Source organism: Papio anubis, chromosome 7 (assembly GCF_008728515.1).
Source record: "Papio anubis isolate 15944 chromosome 7, Panubis1.0, whole genome shotgun sequence".
NCBI lineage: Eukaryota > Metazoa > Chordata > Mammalia > Primates > Cercopithecidae > Papio > Papio anubis.
The window spans coordinates 29,888,986-29,913,931 of record NC_044982.1 but is presented as its reverse complement, the minus strand read 5'-3'; the positions used below and the strand labels follow the sequence as shown (position 1 = coordinate 29,913,931).

The 24,946-nt window shown below is 55.5% G+C and overlaps 1 protein-coding gene across 3 annotated transcripts; it reads left to right on the top strand.

Annotated features, from left to right (window-relative positions):
• Positions 1-500: 500 nt before the first annotated feature.
• Positions 501-22,903, top strand: VASH1 (vasohibin 1). Of its 3 annotated transcripts, XM_003902092.5 has the most exons (7): positions 501-2,343; positions 9,548-9,636; positions 10,788-10,844; positions 13,050-13,124; positions 15,820-16,201; positions 17,844-17,956; positions 18,831-22,903. In XM_003902092.5, the coding sequence occupies exons 1-7, from the start codon at positions 2,035-2,037 to the stop codon at positions 18,901-18,903; spliced, it is 1,098 nt and encodes a 365-aa protein (XP_003902141.1). In that variant the 5' UTR covers positions 501-2,034; the 3' UTR covers positions 18,904-22,903. The 3 variants fall into 3 exon arrangements, with proteins under 3 accessions (XP_003902141.1, XP_009210261.1, XP_009210262.1); XM_009211997.4 differs by lacking the exons at positions 10,788-10,844; positions 13,050-13,124; XM_009211998.4 differs by lacking the exons at positions 10,788-10,844; positions 18,831-22,903 and having other exon boundaries at positions 9,548-9,709; positions 17,844-17,955.
• The last annotated feature ends 2,043 nt before the right edge of the window (positions 22,904-24,946 follow it).

Genomic DNA, 24,946 nt, shown 5'->3' with positions numbered 1-24,946 from the left:
AGGCCAGCCGACCCTCCCCAAGCATTGCCTCCCATGCCCACGTCGCGGTCCCACCCTGGTCCGCGGGGTCCGGAGCGTCCAAAGCCCGGTCTAGGCAGACGGTCTAGGGGCGAGCTCTGCGCACCCCATTCCCACCAGTGCAGGCAATCGGATAAAACAGGGTGACTTTTATCCTTTTCGTTTCTAGAGGTAGTGACCCTCCTGTCTCAATCCCTAGATGTACTCCTGTAAGAACTGTGCGCGCTGGGAGGGACTCTGCACTCACTCACTGTGACCACCTCGGCTGAGATATGGGGAAACTGAGGCCTACAGAGGGAAGGGAACTGAACGTCCCAAAGCAACACAGGCACTGAATCCGGTCTAGAATCCCAGTCTTCCAGGCCAGTGCTCTCGGTCCTACCCGCTGAGGGCCCCTGCGAGGAATCCTTTTCAAGTAATTCCCGACCGCAGGAATTCCTTCTGCACTAGGAATCTCCATGGAGTTTGCGCTCCGTTTGGCACGTTGAAAACTTCCTCTGCAGCTTCGCACCGGCTTCGCGGTGCCCTGACAGCTGGGTAAGGAGGGAGCGAATGCCCACCGGCGTCCTTGGGGTAACTTGGGCCAAAGGGACCGCTGCGGGGGGCGGAGGACGGGGCGCGAAGGCGCTGGCCCTTTAAGGGGGGGACGGAGCGCATGCGCGGCGCGGGCCGGAGTCGAGCCGGGTGGGCGGCTGGCGCGTAGGGGACGCGGTCGGCGGCAGCAGGGCCCAGGGGCGGCGGGGCTGCAGCAGCGGCGGCCCCAGCTTCGCCGAGCCGCGATCGGCTGGTGGGCTCCGCGTTGGCTGGCTCCGCGTTGGCAGACTGCTCCCCAGGCACCAGCGCAGCGCGCGCTCGCCCGGCTTCGTCACTCGCCTCCAGCTACATCCGCCGGCCGAGACTGCGCGAGCCTCCAGGCTTGCGGTCCCCGCCCCGCGGTCCTTCCTCCACCCTCAGCCAGGGCAGCGGCAGCCCAAGCGAACAGCCACGGAGCATCCTCCGCCCGCCCCGGCCGCGCCACCGCCCATGCTGCAGCCAGTGCCAGGCAGCGACCCCGCGGCCGGAGCCCGCCGCTCGGTGACCTCAGCCTGGCCCCTGCGAGCCGCCCGAGCTGGTCCCGCTGAGCCGCGGGCCCCGTGCCCTGCGATGGCTCGGCTGGTGCAGCGCGGCGCCAGGTGCTCGCGGTCCTCCCGCTGAGACGCGGCCGGCTGGGGACCCGCTGGGCCTCGGCGCTCGCAGCCTTCGCCTCCCCGCCGCGCCCGCTCCCTTTCTGGGGACTCTGCCGCTGTTTCTGGGGACGCGGGGACAGGGGGCCCAGACAAAGCCCACTTTGTAAGGGGAGTTGGCCGCGGGCGTGGAATGTGCGCGTCGGCGCGCGCCCCCTCCCCGCGCCCCGCCAGCTGCGAGTCTTGGCTCCCGGACTGTCTCGTCGCGTCGGAGAAATCGTCCCCCAGCGCTGCTCTCCCGCCCGGGGGTCCTGGTTCGGAGCTCGCGCGGCCGGGAGTCGCCTCGGTCTCTACTTGGGCGCGCGCAGATGTGAACGTGCGAGAGTTGTGTAGGGGGTTTTGTTCCCTCCGAAACTGAGACCCAGGGCGCCCAGTGGGCACCGGTGCCTTGACTCTGTCCTTTCTGCAGCCGCTGGTCCGAGCTGTCTGGCCTCAGTTTCCCTTCGACTTTTCTCCGTTCTGCCAGCCCTCACTGCTGCCCGTCATTGTTCTCGCAGTTAGATGGGGGTGCTTTGTGACGGCTGCCAAGGTGGGGTGTGTTCTCTTTGTCCCATTTTTCAAACAGAACAAGGCCTCCAAGGCTGACCCCAGACAACCCACCCCCTCGGACCCCACTTCACCTTATTGCACTGATTTTTTTTATCAAGTAGTAGTTTATTGTACAGGAGCCACGCCCTGATTTCTTAAAGGCGCCTTGCACTCTGGCCATGTGTTATCTCTGCAGCTGGTGTGTGGGAGGCCTCTTGTGAGCCACCTGTTTTCCCGCCTCCACCACGCCCTCGAGGATTTAGGGATGCCAGGGGGGAAGAAGGTGGTTGGGGGTGGCAGCAGCGGTGCCACTCCAACATCCGCTGTGACCACCGCCCCCTCTGGGGTCAGGCGTTTGGAGACCAGCCAAGGAGCCTCAGCCCAGAGAGATGAGGAGCCAGAAGAGGAAGGGGAAGAGGACCTGCGAGACGGAGGGGTCCCCTTCTTTGTCAACCGGGGTGGGCTACCTGTGGATGAGGCCACCTGGGAAAGGATGTGGAAACACGTGGCCAAGATCCACCCCGATGGAGAGAAGGTGGCGCAACGGATCCGTGGGGCCACAGACCTGCCCAAGGTGAGGCTTGGGGGTCGGGGGTGATAGCACAGTCTAGGGTTTTAGTGACCTTGGGGCTAAGAGTAAAGCCACACTGTCCTCCCACAGGGCAGGGGACCACTGACTCGGTAAGATACTTAAAATGCAGAGAAATCATACCTGTCCCGGAGAACTTTCTCTCACCACCATTATAAGAGGGAGGTTCACATACCTGTCTCCAGGAGGTCCTCTCCGCTGTCTTTTAAAATGCCCATGTTTTACAGGAGGGGACAGCAGCAGATGGAACTAACAAACACACTAGGATGGCTTGACGTCTCATTTGCTTGATGGCACTTGCCAAGCTAGAGAACTGTGAGCAGACACATGTAATGAATGACTAAGGAGATGCAGGGCTTCATATGTTGAGAAAATATTTTTGTGCATTATGTCACTGAATTCTCCCAACAGCCTTGTGACGTTAAGTGCAATTTGGGTTCCCATTTTACAGATGAGAAAGCTGAAAACTCAAGTAGGAACTCAAGGCCCCACAGCCAGTAAGTGGCAGAACTGAGATTCAACTTCAGGTGTTCAGGAGAAGGAGGGGGGGGATGGTGGAGGGAGGTGTCCAGGTCCTCTTCTCTGTTGGACACTAGATTCAAGGACATTAGAAGAGGTCTTATGGAGAAGCATACAATGTAATAATTTTTCTGTGTTGGCTGTAACTCCTCCTCCATGACAGCTATCCTTCAGTTGTGTCACCAACGAAAGCAGAGGCTGTATCTCATTCATCTTTGTCTTCCCAAGGCCTCCTGTGTGCCTGGCACAGAACAGGCACTTGTGTTTGTGTTTGCTGAATGAAAGGGTATTTGAGAGTTGCTGAGCTGTACGCTGCTGTATGGAAATACATGCCTGATATTTAAAAAAAAAAAAAAAAAAAGAAAAGAAAAGAAAAGAAAAAAAAAAACATGATCAAGACTAGGAGGCACTTTGCCAAATGCAGAGGCCTGAAATCTCCAAAAAAGAGCCCTTTGGACTGAGCTCAGAGCCCAGTGCCTAGCCCTGCCTGCCCAGGTCGGAAGGAAGAGGGCTAGGAGGAATGGAAGTTAGTGTGAATTAGACATGAGGACAAGTGGCCCGTTTTGTTTTTACCAAGTTATCGGTACAGTCATCAGAAAGTGTCTTCTGGGAAAAAGAGAATCAAAGGTTGAAGGTTAAAATACTGCCTAATGTTTCCAGGGGAAACAAAATGTAGATTGATTTGGAATGGCCGCATAAATGCGCTCTGCACTGACTTACCATTTATTTAGCTAATCCCCTATAGTTGGATGTTGTTTCCAGTTTTATTCCTAAAATGAATACTGTGGTGAACATTCTAAAATGTGATTTTTGGGGTCCATCTCTGATTATTTCCTTGGGAAAGATTCTGAAAGTGAAAGTATTGCATCAAAGGATACTGACATTGGTAGGGGCCACCTGCTTATCTATATGGCCCCTTTCACCTAATTGAGATGCAATTTTCTTATCAATAAAATGAAGTTGATTGTGGGGAAGATGAAATGAGAGACTGTGTGTTAAAGTATTTGACAAACCGTAAAGCCCCAACCATTACCTGGTTACTGGATATCCGTTACTTTTTTTTTTTTTTTTTTTGAGGCGGAGTCTCACTCTCTCCACCAGGCTGGAGTGCAGTGGCACGATCTTGCTCACTGCAACCTCAACTCCACCTCCCGGGTTCAAGTGATTCTCCTGCCTCAGCCTCCTAAGTAGCTGGGATTACAGGCACCCACCACCATGCCCGGCTAATTTTTGTATTTTTGGTAGAGACGGGGTTTCACCATGTTGGCCGGGCTGGTCTCAAACTCCTGATCTCAGATGATCCACCCACCTCAGCCTCCCAAAGTGCTGGGATTACAGGCATGAAGCACCACGCTCGAGATTACAGGTGTGAGTCACCACGCCCAGCAAGATGTCCATCACCTTTACTCATGTCCTTTATCAAGCAGGAAGACTAGGTTTTGCTCAGATCGGTTGTCCCGATGAGGCCAGAGTCACACCCTGCTCCTACCTGAAAACGCTGGGCAGCTCTCCAGATGGCTTATATCTAAATCATACCATAAAAGAGTGTGAATAGTCCCCTGCTGAATAGAACTGTCACCACTCCTGGGAACTAAAAAAAAAGTTCAGTGAGCTCACTAGTAACTGGTTTATAATGTCATCTTGTCATCTTCAGTCCTCATGTACAGGAAGGACATGGATGAAGGAAGTCTAGGGGTGGGGGCTGTGTTGTGACGGACCCCTAGACTTCCACCCTTAGAGTGGAAGGAATTTTGTGAGAGGTTTGGGAAAATTTGAATTTCCCCCTCTTCAAACCACAGATCTCAGATAAACCGCATGAGTCTGCATGAGGTCCCTCCTCTACCTGGGCCCTGAGTAGAAAGGTGCCCTTAGAGGCCAGGCGCGGTGGCTCACGCCTGTAATCCCAGCACTTTGGGAGGCCAAGGTGGGCGGATCACGAGGTCGGGAGATCGAGACCATCCTGGCTAACATGGTGAAACCCCGGTTCTACTAAAAACTTCAAAAAATTAGCCGGGTGCGGTGGTGGGCGCCTGTAGTCCCAGCTACTCGGGAGGCTGAGGCAGGAGAATGGCGTGAACCTGGTAGGCGGAGCTTGCAGTGAGCTGAGATCGCGCCACTGCATTCCAGCCTGGGCGACAGAGCGAGACTCCGCCTCAAAAAAAAATAAAAAAGAAAGGTGCCCTTCGAGTCTGAGAGTGCAGTGGAGTCCAGCAGGCCTTGGAGAGAAGCAGCATGGGTTGGGCGCCTGGGTGCCAGGGTGCCAGTGGCAGGGTGGGCTGACCCCGTCCTTACCATCCCTAGGGGCCATGCCACTGGAGCTGGCACAGGGGCATTCCCTAGAGCGGCTACACAGTTTGGGGCTCAAGAAGTGTTTTGTTGGGACTGTACAATGCTTTAAAAGGCCACTTCAGCCGAAATTTAAAATTGGGAGATTTCTCACATGAAGATCCAGATTTTTGGCATCTTTTCAGAAAGTAAGATGACTTGGGAACACATGGGAATCTGCAGTCCCACGAAGCAGCTGTCAGCTGGGGCTGGGGAGTGGGTCCTACTCCCCCATCTTGCCACCATCTCCACCACTCACCTACCAGGCCCGCCTTCCCTGTGTATGTTACCTGCCTGGCCCCTGCACATGGTTGAGTCTGGGACCCTTGCAGGGTGGTGTCATAAAAGGAGAGCACTCTGGAGTCAAAGCCACCTTGTTCAAATCCTTGATCTCCCATAACTGTTTATGTGAGGGAGACAGGCAACCTTCTTGTGCCTCAGTTTCCTCCTGTGAAATGGAGCTAATAGCAATGCCCATCAAGAGGATGTTAGAGGAGTTAACGATGCAAAGCATGTGATGCTTCATTAGGTGCCTCTAATAGATACCCAGTAATAGAGCAAGGAGTGAGTGTTCATCAACACCCCACTAGCGCGTTGGAGAAGCAGCCTGTAATTACAGGGATGATACCAGTATGTTATAGGGCAACAATTTCTAGAAAGATCCCACATCCAGCAACAGCTTAGGCTCCTTGATAAGAGTCTCTCCTTCAGGTTTCAGGCTTCCACCACCTTTAAAAGCTTAGTGACCACTGACCCCAGACCCAGCTGCTGAAGGTCTTTTATGGCTCAGACCACAGAGCTCCTGCAGAATGGGAATTTGGACATCTCCTCTAGCTATTTATGATGACTCCAGAGTGCTTTCCTTTTGTTTATTTATGAGACAGGGTCTTGCTTGGTCACCAGGATGGAATGCAGTGGCACAGTCATGGCTTACAGCAGCCTCTACCTTCTGGGCTCAAGTGATAGTCCCACCTCAGCCTCCAGAGTAGCTGGGGCTACAGGTGTGCCCTACTATGCCTGGCTAATTTTTTTATCTTTTTGTTGAGGTGGGGTCTCACTATATTGCCCAGACTGGTCTCAAACTCCTAGGCTCAAGTGATCCTCCCGCCTCAGCCTCCCAAAGTGCTGGGATGACAGGCATGAGCTACTACACCCAGCCTGGACATCTCCTCTAAAAGGGAAACTGCCGCGATCAGCATGTGCGGACTGATATCTTCAGGACACACTGATAATGATGACAGCGAACAGGAATTAAGTCTGTGCTATGTGCCAGACCCCGCTCTAAGACCTCTACCTGCAGCATCTCATTTGCACTGTAAGGCTGATTCTGTGTTGGTGCCTGCTTTATAAATGAAGTGCCTGAGGCACTAAAGTCACAACTGGGCCGGGCGCGGTGGCTCACGCCTGTCATCCCAGCACTTTGGGAGGCTGAGACGGGCAGACCACTTGAGGTCAGGAGTTTGAGACCAGTCTGGCCAACATGGTGAAACCCCGTCTCTACTAAAAATACAAAAATTAGCTGAGTGTGGTCGCGCATGCCTGTGATCCCAGCTACTCGGGAGGCTGAGGCAGGAGAATCACTTGAACCTGGGAGATGAAGGTTGCAGTGAGCCAAGGTCACGCCACTGTGCTCTAGCCTGGGTGACAGAGCAAGACTCTGTCTCAAAAAATATATAATAAATAAATAAAGTCATGACTGTAAATGGCAGAGCTGAATATCCACAGTGACGATCTAGTTGGAGACTCAGCCCTATTGCCCTCTAGGACACACTTTTTCGGCACACACATCCAGTCGCAAGCTCTCCCCACCTCCCCTAGGCCTCATCGTGCTAGACTGAAATAGACCCCTCCAGTGAGACTGTCTCAGTAGAACTCAGGACTGTAGGGGTTCCTGGGGCCAGGGGAGTCCTTGACCTTGGCTGTGGAGAAGGAGTGCTCCCTGGGGAGATCTGGTGGCTTTACCACTCCCCCACCATGCCCCACTTGTAGGTTCCCTCCCCACCCCTCAACAGTGAGGAAGTATTTCCCGACTTCTGTTTCCTGTTTTGGAGGTTGGGGTGAGGGGCAAGTCCTAAAGTGGGCCCAATCGTTTGCATATACAGAATCTTTCTTATTTGTGTTTGAGTGAACGAGTCTATGTGGGTAATGAACATTTAGAAAAAAAGGTGTCGGTGCTGCCTGCAGTGGGGTGACTTGAGTCAAAGAGCTAGCCTCGGGGAGGGTGGCCTTAAGGTCCTGCCTCTGAACCCCCAGGTATTTTCTTGACTTTTCCTTCTCCCAGAGCAGCCAGCTCCTGGGTCCTTTGTCTGAACAGCCGGTGCCAGTGCTCTCGTGGGTACTGCCTGGCCCCGGCCCAGGCCTGGCTCTGGGTGAATGATCCAGTCCTGGGACTGCAGCTCCCTGTTTGCAGCTTCTTGTGGGAGGGTGTATTACAGTCTTTATCCCAAGCTCCTCAAGGTCACTGGATCCTCACTTGTGCGCGGGGATGATCTGCCTGCTTCCCTGCCTGGCAGGGGCTGCCGCCTGCAGAGACCAGGTGACTGGGTGGATGTGCCATGCTATTTAAAGTAAATTGCTAAGTAATTCCTCTAATTCCTCTTCCACCTCCCCACCCCTGTATGCTTGACATGGGGAGGTCAGGCCCTGGGGCCCATTTGGCACAGGGTGGCCAGACAGGAAGAGGGGGAGCCCCCCACCCTGGGCTTTTATCCTGCTGGTGACTGTAAGTGGTGGTGCCAATTTGGGGAGGGGGAGCAATGGGAAAGGGAAATGGCTCCCTCCAGACAGAGATGTCAGTGGCTCAGGAGCCAGGGCAGCCAGTGCGGTTGCTAGGGACTGCCCAGACAGGAAGGAGAAGACAGACGGGAGGGAGGGCTAGGAAGTGCAGGCGACACTGTGGCTCTGGACCAGGGTCCCTTCCCTCCTGCATCTCCACCCCTTACAGTGAGGAGGTGTCTGTCAGACACTGTCCCGTGTGCCTGTGCCATCAGCAGCACCCCAGACATGAGTGTGCAGTGATAACTGGAGTGTCACTTCCCTCCTTGTCAGAGCTCCAGCCCCTGCAGTCACATTATTTAAAAAGCTGGGCTGGCATCTCCACCACTCGAGAGCCTCCCAAGGAAAGGAGGAGAAGAGCTTCATCCTTCCCTCCCTACACAGCCCTACCCCCTTCCCTTGTGGGGAGGTTCAGTCTGGCCTTGGAGGGCCAGGTGGAGGCTTGGGGGCAGGGGGTGGGACCTCTCTATGTGGGGAGCCTTATAGCTACTGTGCTGGTGGCCAAGGGGGAGCTCTGAGGGGTGGGCCTTGTCCTTGGAAGTCTGGTTCTTCTACCCAAGGAAGTCTGTTCTGAAACCTCAGAGGACTCTAGCTGAGGTATCTCTTGGCCTCCTTGGCCTCACCGACTTCTTGTAGCCAAACCTCCGGATTCAGGCTCCCCTGGCTGGAGAGGGGCCCACACTGGCATAATGGTCTCTTTTCTGGAGACTGGAGGCTGAAGGAAGCCTGGGGGTCAGCTGTTCCTGACCTTACCCCAGCAGCCTCCGGGCTCCCGGGCATTGGGAAGCTCTGCCTGTTCTCTCCTCCGCCATTTCTGGGCTGGGTGCTGGAAAGTGCATTCTGGGGAGGAAGACTGGCTGGGTACCTGGAAACCTGTACTGCTTAGATGTGGAGCTGGCAGGAAAGGGAAGACTTGAAGGAGGACCCAGGCCCCCTGTGCAGGCCCCAGCAACAGAGCTACATCTAGACCTGTTCCAAAATATGTCCTTCTGGCCTGCTACCGCTGACTGACTCCTTGACGGTTCAGGGTGGTGCTCTGGAAGGCCTGGCACATATGCCCATAATACTGGGTGGGTCATACCCCCTACCAAGGATGCTCACCCCCCTCGGGACCACTCCCCAAGCCTAGGGCACCACCTGAGAGGATGGGACCCCGGATACACCAGCTTTGATCCGGCACTTGAACCAGAGCAAACTTCAAACCTAAAAGAACTTAACCCCAATATTATATTCTTAAGTCTTGAAACTAATGAATATTTAAAATTTAAAACAGTCAGTGAATTTACCTAAGTTTTTCTAAAATTATTAAAGAAGCATAAAATTGGAATATCAACATATGCTCCAAATGAGAAATGCTGTTAAGTCCCAGGAGGGAAGGAACAGCTGGGCTGGGGCCCTGGCAAGAGTCTTCCAACGAGGGGGTGCCAAGAAAGGAAGCTCAAGTGGGAGGGAGGGGAAGCTGCGCCTCCCCAGGGTGGGGTGCCTCTGAGGCCAGTCGTAGGTGGTTTGGTGGACTGGAAGCTCCAGGGTGAGCCTCTTCTTGTGACCGGAGCTTTTTCTCTGTCCCCAGATCCCCATACCGAGTGTGCCTACGTTCCAGCCGTCTACACCTGTCCCTGAGCGCCTGGAAGCTGTGCAGCGCTACATCAGGGAGCTGCAGTATCCTCTCTGGTCAAGGGTCATGGCCACCTTCTGGCCGTTGTGGTGGGCATTTCCAGACAGAGCTGAAGAGGTATCAGCAGAGCCACTCATTCCACAATGCCAGGGCTGCCATTCACATGGCATCTCTGTGGTCCCTGCTGCTGTGGGACATGTCCCATGTCCCTCCTGGATGTCGGAGGAATTTTGTCTGATGAGTGCAGGGCCCACTCTGCACTCTCTTGCCACTCACCTCCCGCTCCTGCCATATGACGGGGTAAAGAGAGGGAAATGGGTCCCGAGCGACTTGCTGGTGGGGTGGCCAAGTCTAGATAGATCTCCTGCTCTGTTGTCCACCCAGCCCTAGCAGAGAGGGAAAGAGGGAGCTGCCTTGGGGCTTTTGAAAGTCTGGTTTTGAATAAAGAGGAAAATGGCGGAGAAAAAGGATTTTAGGCTCCAGGAGGTAACTTCGGAATCCTAGAATTTTCTCCTGGTTCTTCTCCTTTTTCTTCCCTGGCAGGAGGCCAGCAGGGGAAGAGCTGGGCTCCCCTGGGTCCAGATTCCGCTGTGTCCCTGCTCTGGGCCCTCCAGCCCCTGCACCCTGCCCCCGAGCTGTGTGTTCTGGGTCCTGTCTCCCAGGCTTCTGGCTGCAGAGATCAGAGATGGGAGAGCTAGGCATGGATCCTGGGTTGGGGGAAGCCAGGCCAATGACTGCAAATCGGGTCCAGCTCCTCACTATGCCAGTGGGGAAACTGGTCCAGTGAGGCAGGTGGCTGGCTCAGGAGCAATTAAAGGCGGAGTTAGATCCCCTACCCTAGCCTCCTCTCAGTTCCTGTGACTTCTCAGCTGGTTGGAAGATGAAGTGCTGCAGGGAGCTGTTCCCAGCCACAGCCTCTTTCTGGCCCTCACCAGACCAGCCGCCTGCTCCGTGTCTCTTGTCCTAAGAAGGGAAGCCAGGGGAGAACAAGGGAGAAAGCCAGGGGAAAACAAGGGAGAAAGCCAAGGAGGGTGAGGGAGAGGGAAAGAGAAGGGGGCGTGAGGTGGGGAGAAGCATTCATGCTGTGCCCCCATGTCTCCTCCAGAAGACTTGGCTCTTGAGCTTGGGGATAGGCAGGGAGAGAGGGTCAACCTCCTTCAGGCCAAGCTAGGAAGCCCTTAACCCACGCCCGCAGGTACAATCACACAGGGACACAGTTCTTTGAAATTAAGAAGAGCAGACCTCTGACAGGGTAAGTGTGGGGAGGCCAGTCCTCTGCCCCAGGGCTGGCTTGGAGCCTCTTGAAAGCCCTGTAGTGAGCCTTGGAGTGGAAGTTTATGGGGCAGTCAGGGACTCTCTGGAAGGAAGCCAGCCTTTGGGGGCAGGTGCCACCGTGGGGCCTTAAGGATGTCATAAAGAGGAAATGAACAGCCAGGGCTGCCTTGATGAAAAGGAAATCCCAGGTCCATGCTGAGCTAGAGAGTGGGAGAGAGCCCGCCCCCAGCTCTTGCCTTGGCCAGGAGAGAGGGTGGTCCTAGGTGGACTGTAGGTGAGCCTCAGATCTTTTGTTTTTTAGTGAGGTGGACCTTGCAGGAGAGAGCCCTCCCCCTTCTCTGTTCTGCAGCTGCTGCACTCCCCATTGCTGGTCCCCCTTGCTGGTCCCCACTGCACGGTACTTGCATGGTCACCCCATTTGCCTTACTCCCTGGACTCTTTTCTGGGCATTGAGTAGAAGGCCCAGGGTCTGAGAACAGGGAGCTCCCTGGAGAGAATGTTGCATCTGTCACTTCCCATCCTGCCATCCTGTGCGTAGCCCCCTGCCTGAATTCACTTCTCCACGAAAGTTTCTGCCCATGAAGCCCCAAGGGCAGAGGAGAGTGAAGAGTGAATGCCACAGCTGAGTCTAGGGGCTCAGCCCAAAGATGCCCACAGGCTTAAGACCCCTGGGCTTTAAAAATTCATGTGACTTGGCCAGGCACGGTGGCTCACACTTGTAATCCCAGCACTTTGGGAGTCCAAGGCAGGCAGATCACGAGGTCAGGAGTTTGAGACCAGCCTGGCCAACGTGGTGAAACCCCTTCTCTACTGAAAATACAAAAATTAGCTGGGCATGGTGGCGGGCACCTGTAATCCCAGCTACTTGGGAGGCTGAGGCAGGAGAATCGTTTGAACCCAAGAGGCAGAGGTTGCCATGAGCCGAGATCATGCCACCGCACTCCAGCCTGGGTGACAGGGGAGACTCTGTCTCAAAAAAAAAAAAAAAAAAATTTAATGTGAATTTTACATCTTGCCCCACATATAATCTGTGTTTGCTTCTTTGTGAAAATGTATTCAAATGGCTTATTAGCAAAATTACTTAATTACGCCTTCTCCAAGGCCCTGGGTGGAGTCCACCCTCCCTATCCCCAAAGCTTTGCTCTTGTTGGCCAGTGGCTGCTGTGTGCTGGGGGCCCACTCCAGCCTTACTTAGCATAGAGGAGTCCAGGTGCCCTCACGAGCAAAGCCAGTGGCCAGGCTGAATCCCCAGGCTGGGGACAGAGGGAGGAACCAGGCCTCAGGGAAAGGCTGTCTTAAAATGGCCTGAATTCCAAGTTCAGGAGCAGATCCGGAAGTCAGCACGCAACTATCTGCCTAAGATCCCACATCCAGGCCCAGGCAGCTGCGGGGAGGCAGTTACAGTCAATTAACAAGCTCTTGGGGCTGGGCGCGGTGGCTCAAGCCTGTAATCCCAGCACTTTGGGAGGCCGAGACAGGCGGATCACGAGGTCAGGAGATCGAGACCATCCTGGCTAACACGGTGAAACCCCGTCTCTACTAAAAAATACAAAAAACTAGCCAGGCGAGGTGGCAGACGCCTGTAGTCCCAGCTACTCTGGAGGCTGAGGCAGGAGAATGGCGTAAACCTGGGAGGCGGAGCTTGCAGTGAGCTGAGATCCAGCCACTGCACTCCAGCCTGGGCGACAGAGCAAGACTCCGTCTCAAAAAAAAAAAAAAAAAAAAAAAAAAAAAAAACAAGCTCTTGGGAGAAGCCATGGTTAGGTCAGGAGTGTCCACTGTGCTTCAGAAGGGAGGAGATCAATGCTGACGTCCCTCCTCCCCACACTACCTCGCAGAAGGCCCCAGCCTGGTAGCGGTCAAGGTCCTGCCCCCAACTTCTGCTGCCCTCCCCCGAAGCTCTTTGGAGCAAGAGCCAGGCGTGGGAAGTGGAAGTGAAAGGAGGGAAGAGGAGGGAGAGTGGACCTCCTTCCTGTCAGCAGTGGCCGCCTCTTTCCCACCCCCTCAGGCTCCAGACTTCTGTTGGGAGTGTGGAGGGAGGTGCTGGGCCTGAGCTGAGAGCAGCTTAGGGGGCAGCCTCTGTCCTTCTAGCATTTCTAGTCCACCCTGCCCCCTCCTTCTCACACTCCCCTGGAAGGGGCTGGAGGCGCTATCCTTACTGCCCTGCCTCCCTTTCCCACAGGCTGATGGACCTGGCCAAGGAAATGACCAAAGAGGCCCTGCCAATCAAATGCCTGGAAGCCGTGATCCTGGGAATGTATCCTTCCTCACCTGGAGGGGAGGGGTCCGGGCTTCTCTGGGCCTCAGCTTCCTGCCCCGAAAGTGAGGGTGGGGGAGGTTGAATGGGCTCCAGGGCTCGCCCATATGCAGTCATCTGGTTGGCCCCAAGATGGAGAAGCCCCCCCTAAAGTGGAAGAGCCCCCCACAAAATGGAGGAGTCCCGGGGGCCCAGTACCCCACCTCTCAGTTGCTATCTTCCCAGGCTTACTGGGCAGCTCTCTTTTGAGTCACGTGGACACAGGGACCCTGTTTTCTGAACCCCAAATCAGGGCACAGTGTCTCACAAAGGCTGTTGTACCATTTCCGAGAACCATACAGTCTGGGAGGCACAGTTGGAATGCCCAGATGTTGGCATTTCCAGAACATGTTGATTTCTGGACGAGATATTAAAGCAAAACTGCCTTTAAAAAACCCCACAAGGTTTTCCAGTCACACCCCCGCCTCCAATCCAAAGGGCAGAAGTGGGGCCTGTAGCTGAGTCACCAGGGTAGCCGTGGAGACAGAGCAGCCACCAGGAGAGGCTGCCCTCCCCAGCCCCACAGTAAGCAGCGGGAGAGGAGGAAGTGTTGATGGCTGGCTCTGCATCCTGACTGGTCAGTGCCTGAGCCCTACCTTTTCTTCTGTCATTTGATTATTAAAAATGTCATAAATACACGTGAAACATAGAACATCATGAACTCCTGTGCACCTGTTAGTCAGCTTCACCAACTCAAGGTCAATTCTGTTTCATCTCTTCCCACCCTGCCCATATTCTTTACCAGCTTTTTCAACATTTTGCCTGCACCCCTGGGGTAGGCAGCCCACTGGGCTCAGCACTGCAGAGGCGCACAGATTAGGTGGGAGCCAAGAGGGTGAGAGGGAGGGGGCCTGATGGAACAGGAGTTCCTTCTGAGGACAGGTCCTGGGAAGACTGTGATCCAGGGGTCCATCCCCACGCCCTACAGACATGCCTGCCTGAAGTTCACACAAAGAGGCTGCGGGTGCCCTTTCCGCAGAGGTCCCGGAGGGAACTCCACTACGGCAGGCATTTGCTAACAGGGCAGGCCCATTTCAGGAGCCCGACAGCCTTGCCCTGTTTATAGGGTTCTTTGCTAGGATGAGCCTGTGGCCACCCAAGAACTTCAGGCTGCGGCCAGTGTCTCCTTCATGTCTTCACGTTCACTTCTTCCTCAGGGACCACACACCAAAGTGGAGGCTCCCACCCTCATAGGAGAGAGACTGGTCCCCTTCCCCAGGAGCACACACAGAAGTCACTCCAGGCAGGGTCCTATGGTCTCGAAGCCTTTCAGGGGTCACCTGGTGGCTTGTGGGCAGGAAGAAAATGGGAACAGCCCCCATCTGGGTGAGGAGTTCCTTCTCAGTGTCCCCACAGCTCCCTCGGGCACATCGTGCTCAATGGTTCTCACGTCTTGTCCTCACTGCACTCTGAGCCTCTGCAGGGCAGGGCTGTGTTTCTCATCGCTGTATCCTTGGTCACTTACAAGGAGTCAGGCTCAGTAAGCATTGGTGGAATGACGGTAGCGCTGGAGGGACGGTGGCATAATGTCTCAGCACAGACTTTGAGGTCAGGCTGACCTGGACTTCAGTCGTGGCTGGGCCACTTACTCACCGTGTGACCCCCAAGCAAGTTCCTTAACATCTCTGAGCCTGGGAGGCCTCTTCTGCAAAGAGGGATAGTGGCAGTGTGTAGAGTTGTTAGGACAATGGGCTGAGCCGGTGCCGTGAGACACAGCACAGCGCTGGACATGGTGTCTGCTGCATGCTTCTATCCATTCATCTCCTTCTACCCATTTGTTCAAGAACTTTCATTGAGTAACTGTTGTGTGCCCAGCTTGATGCTGGGCCCTGAAGAACATGACAGACAAGGGCCCTGTGCTCTAGTGGAGGAGACAGAATAAGTAAGGAAAAAGAAGTGGTAACGCTGGTCGTGGTGAGTGCCGAGGAGGATGGTGGCGCAGGCTCAGTTTCAGGCCTGAGGGGGAGCCAGCTTTGGCGGGCAGGGGAAAGGCGGGTGTGAGAAACTCAGGTGGGAGGCCCCGGGGACTGGAGAGGTGAGCAGGTGGGGCAGAGGTGTAGGAGGCGGGAGTGGGCTGGGGGTGGCTTGGAGGCACCTCCCGGGCCTCGGGAGTGCACGTGATTGTATTTGAAGGGCCAGAGGCAGGGGTGCATGTGGATATGGGGAGAGGACAGGGCGGGGGTAAGAGAAGGGTGACTGAACAGAACTGCCTGCATCTGTGAGGAAATCCACGTGTGAAGGAGAAACAAAACCCAGAGGCCGTGTCTGCGGCCTGTGTGTGTGCGGAGGTGGGGGATGGAGGACGAGGGAGTGGGGCAGGAGAGGCAAGGCCTCTCCTCCGACCTTGGGCCACCAGGCTCTGAAAAGCCCTGCAGTGTGGCACCAGCCCTGCTTGACTTTAGAGCGGTGGCCACAAATCCCTGGAAGTCCGGTGCCTATTCGAGGTTCCCTTTATTTTGAACTCCTGCTGGATACCAGGCTCAATGCTAGATGGCAGGAATACCAGGAGGAGACGTCAGATGTGTGGAGATAAGCAGGGCGGGTGTCTGCACCCCAAGGCAGGCGGCGCCTGGACCCCGTGGCTCTCGGTCCCAGTCCCTCCCACTGTGCTGGCCCGTGCTTCTCCCGGCTCTTTCCTTAGCGGGGCACCGGCCAGTTACCTCACCAACAGCATGCCCACCCTGGAGCGCTTCCCCATCAGCTTCAAGACCTACTTCTCAGGGAACTACTTCCGCCACATCGTGCTGGGGGTGAACTTCGCGGGGCGCTACGGCGCGCTGGGCATGAGCCGGCGCGAGGACCTGATGTACAAGCCGCCCGCCTTCCGCACGCTCAGCGAGCTCGTGCTGGACTTCGAGGCCGCCTATGGTCGCTGCTGGCACGTGCTCAAGAAGGTGAAGCTGGGCCAGAGCGTGTCGCACGACCCGCACAGCGTGGAGCAGATCGAGTGGAAGCACTCCGTGCTGGACGTGGAGCGCCTGGGCCGCGATGACTTCCGCAAGGAGCTGGAGCGCCACGCCCGCGACATGCGGCTCAAGGTCGGCCCGCCTTCCACGCCCTCGCCCCCTCCCCTGCCCCAGCAGAGGCGATGTAGGATTGAGAGGACTGGGGAACTTCTCGGAGGACTGGGGTGCTGGGGCCTTGCTTAGTGGTCGATATCGTTCAGGTGGTCCCCTGGGGAGGGCAGACCCGGACGGCTGCGGAGGGAGGAGGTGGGTGGGCTGGGTTTGGATGGTGGTAGGTGTTGGGCACATGGAGAAGGGGACTTTGCAGTCAAGGTCATTGGTGGGGAATCACCGCCTGTCTGGAGGGTGTGGTCGGGTGCTGTGATGGGCAGCCTCCCGGCTCCTCCTGTAAGGCATCCTGACTCTGCCCCCCAACCCTAGCAACCATTAAAGGACTAGGGGGAGGTCAGAAGAAAGGGAAGTCAGACCATGTGGAAGACAATGAGGGCGGTGTTCCTTCTTCCTTTTCCCATCCACACTTGAGCAGGAGGCGATGGGGAGTGGGCTGGGGGCTGTTGTATCCAAATCAGCTGGGCTGAGCTGTTGAGCCCTAGAGCCTTTCAGCAGGCAGAATTCTGACCTCTGCCTCGGTTCTCCTGGAGCTGCCAGGGCCCCCTGCTGGGTATCCCCATAGCTCAGTCACTGCTGCACTGTGACTGCGCCTCCAGGCAGCCTGGAGCCTCCTCCTCAACCACCGACCTCTGCACTGCCAAGTGCACTGCTTCTCTTGACAGCGGGTGGTAGGTGGTAGCTCCATTTTCAGGGTTGGAAGCTCAGAGTCTTGCTCACAGGCAGTGAGAGGCAGATCGGACTGGAGCTCAGCCTCCTGATGGGGAAGCCAGATGTGTTGCAGGTGCCTGCAGGTGTCCTGGCAGGGATTTGTAAGAGCTACAGCTGCCCTAGCCATTGCCAGCCCTAGGCCGAGATCTCCTGGGGTGACAGGGCCTTCCCCTAGGGCAGAGGCAGGCTACAGCCAACCCTGCGTTAGAGAGCTGCTGCTCCCCACCTACCTCTGGGTCCCCCAGCACCCTGGCTCTTGCTGCTCAGTTTGCTCTGGTGTCTTCAAGGCATCAGATTGGATCTAGAGATGAGAGCCAATAGTTACCTAGTGTTTAGAGCTGCGATGGATTCCCAGTCTATTCAGTGCTAAACACTCCCCTGTTTCTTGCCCCTCTCCAGCGCTCCTGTGTTTTGAAAACTCAAGTCAAGCTGATGGTGCCACATAAAGGATGACTCCTTTGTTTTTCTCATTTTTTTCTTAAGCAGAGCTAGACCTACCAGTCTGACTTCTCAATGGCGGGAAATAACCAGCATCACCCTTGGGGTGAGTGGGATCTCAGCCCTAAGTTCAGCATGGGCTGCTCCCACAACTGGCACATTTACCTGGCCTTTGTTGGGGACTTTTTGCAATATTATGGTATCTCAGTGACTTCCCCCACTTCCACTCTGCCTTCAAGGGCCCACAGGGATTGGACAGCCCCATGGAGAAACTCCTGCCCTGGCAGCTTTAGTGCCTGGGAAATAGGTTGGGAAAGATCCAGACAGGGCAGAGCCATGATTGAGGTTCCCTGGGCCTTCCCCAAGGCAGCCTCCAGGGACCTGTGGCTCCTGGAAGGGGAGGTTGGGCTCCAGGGCAGCCCTGGAGTGATGCTGTTGCTTCCTCCTGTGCACCTAGATTGGCAAAGGGACGGGCCCTCCCTCTCCTACCAAGGACCGGAAGAAGGATGTTTCTTCCCCGCAGCGGGCCCAGTCCAGCCCCCACCGCAGGAACAGCCGCAGCGAAAGACGGTGAGAGAGGGATCATGCCTGGGTGGGTCCAAAGAGGGTTTTTTCCCTTTCTTCTCATCATGTGTATCCCTCTTTTTTTGTACCTCTTTCCCACCCTTCTCTCTTTTTTGCTCCCACCCAAGGGAGGTGACTTGGGATGGTGGGTTTAGGGGTTTGTGTATTGACATTTCCCACAGCAAGGCAGTTTCACTTCTCTGGAGAAACCAAACTCTGCTAGCCCACTAGTCTGAGCATGGGTTATGTGAGAGAAGAGGTGGAAAGGATGGGGCCCTGCCAGGCAGTGAGCCTCCCAGGAATGCCATGGGAGAAGGCCTGGATATTAGATGGCTTTGAACATAACTTTGCCCCCCACCCAAGAGTGTGGTTTTTGTCTGTATCTAGGTAGCAAGAACAAGCCATTGAAATACCAGCTCTCCTCCTCTGATTTCAGCTCCTACACATCACTCTGACTCCTGCTTTAAATACAATTGTCATTCAGGAGTCACCTCTCTGGTATGAATTCAGGGGTGGGGTACTAAGCAGACCTCTGGCACCAAAATGTCCATCATCTGTGACTTTTATCTAAGAGGCTTTTGTAGATGACAGATTCCCCTCAGAGAGATTTATACTTTAAGCTGTTACCTACCAACTGTAGCCAGATTAGCCAGCCTCCAGCAGAGAGCAAGCCTGTGAGAGCGAGCCAGGGCCACATTCAGACAGCACAGGCAGGCCAGGGCGTCCAAAAACACACTTCCACGTGCACTGTGCTGTGCGCTGGAGGGCTGCTTGGAGAATGTGGCTGGGAAGCCACCAGGCAGCCGCTGCTGGCTCCCCAACTCCGTCTCCCTAACAGACCACTCACTCTCCTCCCGCTCTGCTCTCTTCCTCCCCACAGGCCCTCTGGTGACAAGAAGCCTTCCGAGCCCAAAGCCATGCCAGACCTCAATGGGTACCAGATCCGGGTCTGAGGCAGATGCCGGCACCCCAGGCCCCACCCACTCCTAGGGGTCAGGATCCACCTGCTGGAACCAGCCTCATGCATGGGGGAAGGCAGGGCTGTGACAAGGCAGGGCAAGAGGCTGCAGCAAGAGTGTGTTCCAGCTCAGCCCCCCAAGCTGCTCCCGCTCCCACTGAGCCAAGCTCCCTAACTTTGGGCCTAGAGGCCGTTAGTATTTTATTTGGAGTTTTTAACTCTACAACTGAAGTTTAAGGTATTTGGGGAAAGCAGTCCAGATGGATCTGCTGATGGTGGGAAGGCCAGTGCTTAGGAGATCCATGTGCCATGGAGCCAGGTGAGGGAGATTGCTGGTTCTGCTGGTGCCTCTGCCCCTGGCTTCTCTCTGGGAGTTCAGGGCATCCTATCAGTGGGAAATTTCCCAGCCTTACCAGGCCTATGGTGGGGGGTGGGGGTGGGGTGGAGATGTTTCTCCAGTTCTGCCTGCCCTGGCAGAATCTTGACCCAGGGAAAGGGAAGTAGGGTAGGAGTCCTCCTGAGAAAGGTTTGTTCCATTAACCAGGAGCTTGGCACAGGCCACATCTGCCCCAAGAGCATGAGCTTGTGGCCTAGGAGAGCCTTCAGGCCCTGGAGGTCCCCATGGGCAGTGCTGTGTGGGCAGAGGAGGGGTGATAGGAGAGCCCAGGGAAGGACCTCTGAGCAGAAAGTTCCCAGGGCCTAACCGAGTCTACTTGCTCAGTCCCAGCTCTGCCTGTTACTGTAGCCCACGGGCTCCCTGCAGAGGGTCTGGGCTTGGTGGAGGACCCAGAATGGCACTGAGGCCAGCATGGCTATGGGAGTTGAGCAGACCCTGGGCACCAGTCCAGGAGCTGTGGCTGGGCATGGGTTGATGGGATGGGATGCTTGGGCCTGGGTCTTTTCCCCTGGCAGTGCCAGGAGCCCCTGCTGGGGAAATCAAGACCAGACTAGGATGCTTGTGTCCCAGGCCTGCCTTGCATCCTTTAACAGCCCATCTTGGCTTGGGGTTGCAATGATGGCTAGGCCAGTCACTTGTGGCAGGGCATCAGGGCCCTGGAAGGGAAGAACCTAGGCACCTGGGGTTGTCCCCAGCCTGCCCGTCAGCATGAGATACCTGGTGGGAAAGTGAGAGGATGCAGAGAGGTTGGCAGAGCCGGGGGTAGGTACTGGTGGCTTAAGCAACAAGGAGGTGCAGGGAAAGGGTGCAGTGCAGCCACTGAGGAGGGACAGCTGGGAACTGGGGGATGCAAGTGAGAAAGGGATGTGGGGGAGAGTTTAGGATCAGGCTGCTTGAGGAGTAATGGGTTGCCTACAGCAAGGACTAGATGGCTGTCAGGAGGCGTAGAAAGGTAGAAAGGATTCGGGTTATGGAAGGGTAAATGGATGAGATGACCATTAAGGTTTTGTTGTTTTACTGAGAGGCTGTAAGTCTGCTAGGGGCAGCTGCCAGTAAGGCTGCAGAAGGGCTGGGGGGCTACATAAGGAAGATCAGAACTAGGATTGTAAACTCCAACGACAACAGGGCCAGCAAATGGTGAGAAGGAGAGCTGCAGGGCTGCATGGGGACTATGGCTACCTGAAGAGGGCACACCCCGTTAAAGGGGACACAGCTGCTCAGCTGTTCTTACAGTGCCAGCCCCGTGTTGCCAGATTGTCTGCTTTGTCAGAGGCCAGAATTCTGACTTTTTATGTGAAATAGAATTTTTAAATGCTGGTGATCACTTCCAAAAAAACTTAAAAACCCAATACTGGCAAAAGAGGATGCCAGTTTGCAATCCCTGAAGTAGAGAGAGCTCGTGCTGGGGAGAAGTCCACCAAGATGCTTTGAGGTGGGGTGTAGGAAAGTCCTGTTCCCCAGAGCTGGGCTGGGCCAGGGGAGGATCCTTGCAGCTGAGGAGAAGGAAAAGCCACTGAGTCCCCTCCCAGAGCGGGACAAACCAGAGGCCCTTTGGAGTTGCTGGGTCAGCAGCGGGGGTGGTGTGGAGTACAGACAGTGTAGCTCTCGGCCTGCCAGGGAGACGGCTGGTGCCTTCGAAGCAAAGAAAGAGGAAGGGAAGGCAGAGCCAGGGATGCCTTTGCTGATGAGAGTGCCTGTCAGGGAAGGCGCCACAGGCTGGCAGCTCTTCAAACCAGCAGTGCTTGACCCAGAGCCAGATCCAGCATGGCCCGGCCAGAGGCACCCTGGGAGGCCAGCTGGTCAGTCCCTTGCCTCCCCAAGTTCCTCCTGGGGTCAGTGAGCCCTGGGAGGTGCCTAACTCCAGCCAGACTAATAATAGGCACATGGTGACCCCTGACTCACCATCCCATCCCAGCTTTCAGGGAGTGGGGGGTGGTGTGGTCTCCATGTTCCCACTATGCCTAAGAAGAGATGGCTCACCTTGGGAGGTGCCAGGCTGAAACTAGGTCCTTTCCGGGTCTGGATGCTGCCGTTCATGAGCAGGGGCGTGGCCTCAGCCACCTCTGGGAGCTTCCCGGGAACAACAGGGTTTGAGGGGAGTAGATATGAGAGGGAGCCACTCGTAGTTCTGGAGTCTTCGGAGGTTCCAACTTACAGGATCCTTTCCCAGAGCCCTCCATGGAGAAAACAGCAAAATGAAGCTCTTACCTGCTTGCTGTCTGCAGGGGAGGGAGCCGAGCCCCAGCTGATAATCCCCCAGCACTCACCCTTCCTGAGCTGAGACTTGGGGCTGTGGAGACCAGCACAGGACATAGTGGTGCTTTTTTAATTTATTTTTAACTGTTTCTCATATGTAGCAACCCCTCCTCCCCTCCTGGGCGTGTTTACACAGGCTCTGCTCCGGGGGCTGGCCTGGCTGTGAGGTTTCTGGGGAGGCAGAGAGGCAGGGACTTTGGGGCCTTAGTCACCATCCATGGTATCACCTCATCTCACTTCCTGTGAGGGACGGGGCCTAGCTGATGGGACCCCAGCTCCCACCAGTTCAGGACTGCCTTCCAGCTCCTTTGCCCCTGGAGGTGGGGGCTGCTGGCTGAGGAGGGGTCAAGGTGAGTTCTAAGAAAGCAACCTGGGGAAAATGGACCAGGATTGGGGGGGTGATTGCAAAGTCTCCCCAAAGCCTGGCTCCTTGTGCTGAGTGCCAGGGGCAGAACACTGGGGAGCCAGGTATAGAGAGCCTTCCTGTCGTAACTGCCAGTCCTCTCCCTCCAAGGCCTCCGCACATTCTCATGCTCCCCTCACCCATCATGCCAGCCACCCCTATCCCTCTTCTGGCAGGGCCAAGTTGGGGACAGCAGCAGCCCTCTGGCCTTGGGATGTGATGACAAAGCAAGCCTAGGGCCAGGGTTTGGGGAGCAGAGAGAGCTGAGAAGTTGACCACGTGTGATTTCCAGCCCTTCCCGCTGGGACTTGACTTCCCAGGTCAAGGAGTCGGTCTCATTCTGGCTGGTGGAGTGCCCAGAGGCCTGTGTGAATGTGTGCGCCTGCTTTTCCTGCCTGGAATGTTTTCTGGCTCAGCTGCAGCAACATCTGCAGGCCCAGTGTCTGCCCTGTGTCCCTGGGCTCACTCCAAGTGCAGGGACATGAGTGCCGGGCCCAACGTGATGATGGCGCGAAGGGCAGGAAACAGTCCTCTGAAGGAGTGGGAGGTGGACAGTCTGCCCCCACCAGGTACCATCGCCTCCTGCCAGCTTCCCCAGACCAGGCAGGCTGCCATGGTGCTAGCTGCAAGTCCATCAGTATTGACCGTCTCGCTCCATCTTGGTGCTCCAGAGTCCCAAGTTTCCCATTTTCATCACATCTGACAAGAGAGAAGAAACGTGGGTGTGCTTGGCCCACAAGGCCTGGTGGTGATGGACCTCCCCGCTCCCTCAAGCTCTGGATGGCTGCAGTGTTGTACTAGACTTTGTTCAGGCTGTTCTCATCTTAGTATTGCCCCTTCCTTTCACTTTCACACTTCTCTCATTCCTGTTGTCACTTTCCCCTGAAATGAATAAAGTCTCCCCAGCTCCTGCTGTGTGGACTGGGCAGAAACCACAACCAGTAGGCCTTGTCTCCTTTCCTTTGGGGCTGGGGCCGGAGCCCTCCCCCAGCCCAGCGGCATTAGCCCCATTGGCTCTGGGAAGAGCCTGACCTGAGGTGAGCCTGAAGCCAGGCAACAGGAAACCTCCCAGCCCCTGCAGTTGTGATTAAACTTCTGGGTCCCAGACTTTTTCAGCCTGCTGAAACCACTCGGGCCTTGTTAACCCTGATCTGTGAGCAGCGCCTTCTCCTTCTCTTCACACAGTGGGCCTGGCCTCCAGAGGCTCAAGTCAGCTCCCGGGATGTATTCCGGGACCCTGCTCTTCTGGTCTCAGTCCACAGCAGTCCATCAGGAGCAAAGGAGAAATGGGGCGTGTTCTCCTGGGAGATGAGTGTAGCTCAGGAAACCATAGCAACCTTCTCATCACTATTGACATCCAGACCCATGGTGTGGAAAACACTTACGGGTCCCATCCACCAACCCCTGTTCTTCCTCTCTGTTGTCCCTCCAGCTCTGGACCTCTTCCCACACTTTCAGACAAGCCCTAACAGTTGAAACCAGACGCGCACAGAAAATATCTTTTAGATTTCACAGCATATTTCACCCATAACCCTTCCTGCCCTTGTGTCTGCTCTCCTTTCATTCAGCTTAAGGGTAAAACCCAGACCTGTGAGAGAGGAAAGTGTATTTCTTACTTTTCATCCCAGCCAGTCCCCACAAAATCGTGGCTAGAAGTGTAGCTTCGCACCACAAGACCTCCTTATTTTCAGTGGTGTGGTCGTGACCAGGGGGAGAAGGAGGCATGGCAGTAGAAAAAGGAGAGGTGACCTGCTGGAATCCATAGACATCTGGGACTGTACACCAGTAAATACAGGCAGTTGTGTTACAGGCTCCTTTAAATCCAGCTAAAACATTACCCAAAAAAAGCACTTCAAAGTAACCAGAATTTGTGAATACCTTGCATTGCACACCCTTTCACAGAGGCAGTGTTGTAATTTTCATATTTAAGTCCAGCTAATATGATACCAAGTAAAGGCCTCAGAGGCTTCAACAAGACAGGTTCATACACAGTGGGGCCCCTGGCCTGCTCTTATACAAATGAGGGGCTGGGTAAGTAAGTGCTGGGGTGAGAATCTACGTAATGAGTCAGGTAGGCTCTTTGTGGACGCTGGCCATTTTCTTAGAAAGCAGAAGGAAATGTCATTGCAGACTCCTGGAGGATCAGAACCCAACCTGCTTGGGGGTGGAAGGGGTTACCTCATTTCCTGCTGTCCCATTCCTCAGGCTCACAGCACACACCTGCCTAATTTAGGCACATGACTAACTGGGTTAGACCTTTGGGTTCAGCTGGCCCTTCTCAGAGGCCTGACAATGAAGGGGTTGAAGCTCTACTGCCCCATTTGCCAGGAGCTAGCATTTAGACCACTACCGTGGAGGTAGTGACAGGAAGTGGTCATACCAAGAACCAAGCAGAATGGCCCAGAAGCAGGCTGCCTGTAACCCTTAGTGTCTGCCAGCGGGGTGAGGGGACCAGCTGTGGAGGCCTGGCAGAAGATGAGGAGAGGCCACGTCAGGTCAGCTGGCAGGTCACCTGAGCCCAGCCCAAATGACAATGTGCACACAGATACACAAACTGTTTCCAACCCTGAGCCTGAAAGGACTTGGTTGTTGGAAGCACAAAACCTCCAAGAATTTTAAGTGTAGGCTCTGCTGTCCTCTCCACAGCAAGCTGAGGCTTCAGGCCTTAAAGTCATAGGAACTGACTGGGGATGGGACAAAGTGCAAAGTTGCCTCCACAACCCATGAAGTCCACATTCTCTTGCTTCCAGCAGATCTGCACCCTCACCACCATGCCGCTGTCTGGCTGGCCCATACCTGGAACAGTCTTGTCTAGCACATCTGCTCAGGAGAGAGAGGAGAGGGGATGGACCGTGGACCGGAGTGATGGAAGCCCAGGGCTGCAGGGCAGCTCCCCCTGGTGGAACCCAGAGGTGGCTCCTCCCACTTCTGGGAGACGAGAAGCCACACTGTGCATTATGCAGCCAATCAAAACACAGCCCT